Source organism: Phoca vitulina, unplaced genomic scaffold, assembly GCF_004348235.1.
Source record: "Phoca vitulina isolate PV1807 unplaced genomic scaffold, GSC_HSeal_1.0 scaffold16, whole genome shotgun sequence".
NCBI classification, from domain to species: Eukaryota; Metazoa; Chordata; class Mammalia; order Carnivora; family Phocidae; genus Phoca; species Phoca vitulina.
This window is the reverse complement of record NW_022589719.1, coordinates 33,951,849-33,954,638: the sequence shown is the minus strand read 5'-3', so window position 1 is coordinate 33,954,638 and position 2,790 is coordinate 33,951,849. Positions and strand designations below refer to the sequence as shown.

Genomic DNA, 2,790 nt, shown 5'->3' with positions numbered 1-2,790 from the left:
TTTGTTGTAGTTATTTTTAATACAGGTACTGTATTGTAGACATCGGTTAGTCTCGCAATTCAGTATGGCCGATACACAGAAACTAAAGTAGAGGCTAAACGAGAGTGTACTTTTACTCCTGGCCCTTGGGCTGGCACCCGCAACAGACTTTCTTCTTTCCATCCTTGTGTCCTTTCCCTGCCACGTAAGATGAGCTAAACAAAACACTACTCCAAAGAAAAACCTCAAGCCGCTCGGGTGTCAGCAGCAGGGGGATGACACAGATGCTGTTACCTTGGGTGGGACGGACAAGCTGACCAGATCCAGACGGCGCGGACGCAGCGGCGTGGCAGCCCTGGAGCCAAGCCCCGACGGTGGCCAGTGAGACTCTCCACCGGGCGAGGTAAGAGCATGCTAGCCGTCAGCGGTCCCCAAGGCCCTGTGTCACGGAGTCCGCATCCTTGAGACACGTGAGAGGAGCCCTGTCCTCTGGCGGCGCTGGGTTCCAGAGGACAACGCACGAGGACAGTCTCTTCTGAGGAGCTCACAACGAAGGTTCCTGAGGAGGTGCGCAAAGGCCAAGCGGGGCACCTGCCGTCCGTCCCAGGGCGTGCCGCTGACTCCACCGGCCTCGAGTGCTGGGTCTGCCGCGGGAAGCCCCACACAGGATTTCGACACCATTTACAATGGAAAAGTAAATAAGAAATAAGGCATTAAACATTTGATTTTTTTATTTCCATATGCAATGTTATGTTTAGGCACGCTGTTTGGGATGCTAGCTCTAAAAAAATCGTTGGCCATTATTCAGAATATCCTTTTGGTTTTACATACTGGTCAGGACAAACAAATGATGTAAAAATACGTGAACAGTTTTCTATTACAGAAATGGAAACCTGATCTGCATCTAAAAGTGCAAGGTGAAGAAATTTAACCCTTTCCCCAGACGATATGGCAATATACGATATATTGCTTCAGCTGTTTGAGAAGGCTGTGATGTACTTTTATATTGACATAGAAAATTATAAATTACATTGAATTAGTATCCATAATCACTATATATATATACACAAACCAGTTCTAAAAAAAACACACTGGCTTAGAATTTATGTGTGGAAACCTCACAAGGTACAGGAGAACAGTCCCCATGCGCAGGTGCCAGGTTCTGCTTTCTAGCTGGAAACACAGCCCGCACAACGAACGCGCTCTGATCCACCTACAGCGCGAGCACTCTTCCACTGGCCTGCCTGATACGGTTTAGGTTTGTTAAATATGCAAACTGCTCAGAAATGGTCACTGGTGATGCTTGTTAACAAGGTAAATTTGGGTGAATGGGTTAAAAGGCAGAGGAACTACCAAAACAAACAAACAAAAAAACAAAAACGAGAAACAAAGTAACTCAAACCACAAGCCACATACACCCCAAACAGTCTAGTGTCTCACCTGTAGGAGGAACCATTTCAAGCAAACGAGACTTCAACAGAACATATGGCTTTACAGTAACATCAATTTATCAACTAAGTTGTAGCAATAAATACTTAATCTCTACCAATAGACTTACATTTTTTGATCCGTTTAAAACAATACAGAAAACAGTTACCAATCAAAAACTGGTTATAAAAAGAACACCAAATATTTCTTATTCAAAATCACGTTTGTAAGTTAGAACAACCAAAATAACACTTAGAGGGCATTTCAACCCTACAACTCCTTGCCAGCCTGGAAGAGAAATGAATTCAGAATTTTGTACAAGGTGAAAAATGTATGAAAACTGCCTAATACTTTGGTCACACTAATAATTGTCAAATAGTTATGTTTCAAATACAATAGATCTGTGTATTCACTTTTATAAAACTATTCTTACAGCCATTTTAACTATAGTATTACTACTATTATTACATGGGTGGCACGATCTTATTTCACAGGCTACCCATTATTTAGAACAATACAATATAAACATACGCAAAAATTCTTGGTATTTGTCAATGTGCAATATTTTTACACTTCTGGATTTCTCTGTACAATGTCTTAGAATCTAGAATATAAAGGTTGCTGGTCCTGATCCCTTGCAGAGTGAGTGCAGCAGTGACGGCCTGGCGGGCTCCAGGTGAAGTCTCCAGAGGCCCCGAGCGGTGGCGGCCTGCGGTCCTCAGTCAGCAGCAAGCAGGGGTCACTCATCATACGGGGCCGTTGACAGATGTGTCGCCTGGCATGCTTGGCTGGTCAGGCCTGCAGAGGAAGAGACACACATCTGAGGCACTTAAAGCAGAAACAAACGTGGTTTAGCTCCCCGAGGGCGGGGACGTTAATTTTAATACTGTTATGCAACATCTAACACGAAGCCCGGCACTTAGGAGCTACTTCAGGGAATGCTTCACAAACGCATTTATGGAAAACTCCAGGAAATCCAACAGGTTCTAAGCTTCACCTTAGCCGTGGCCAACAGCCATTTAGCAAGGGCTGCAGCAGAGCCGAGCTCCAAGAAACCATCCCACCTCAGCTTCTTAGAAGCACAGGCGGAGACTAGGGCAGTGGTTTTTACTGTTGCTCCCAGACCCGTCATGAGCCACATGCTCATTTCCTCCTTCAAACAGCTTTTTATTTGTTCTATATATTGGAATCCACATAAAATTTCACTTGAAAAGCAGGATTCTTCTACTGAAAGAGGAAAAAAAAAAAAAAAAAAAAAGGCTCGTAAACAAGACCAACTCTTGAAACCAGGTGTGCACTTTAACAAATGTGCTCCCGCCAGGCAAGTGTTAGGGCTGAAGTTGGGAGCACAGAAGAGAGAATGCTAGGGGAGGCTGGGGGGGG

The 2,790-nt window shown here is 44.4% G+C and overlaps 1 protein-coding gene across 11 annotated transcripts in view; it reads right to left on the bottom strand.

The window, feature by feature from the left end:
* Positions 1-696: 696 nt before the first annotated feature.
* The window catches only part of PPP6R3 (protein phosphatase 6 regulatory subunit 3), a 137,043-nt gene continuing 134,949 nt past the window's right edge, over positions 697-2,790 (bottom strand). For all 11 annotated transcript variants that reach the window (XM_032414520.1, XM_032414521.1, XM_032414522.1 and 8 more), the window contains one exon: positions 697-2,205. In XM_032414520.1, the coding sequence (XP_032270411.1) occupies positions 2,154-2,205 (52 nt within the window). In that variant the 3' untranslated portion in view covers positions 697-2,153. The remainder of the gene's footprint in view (positions 2,206-2,790) is intronic.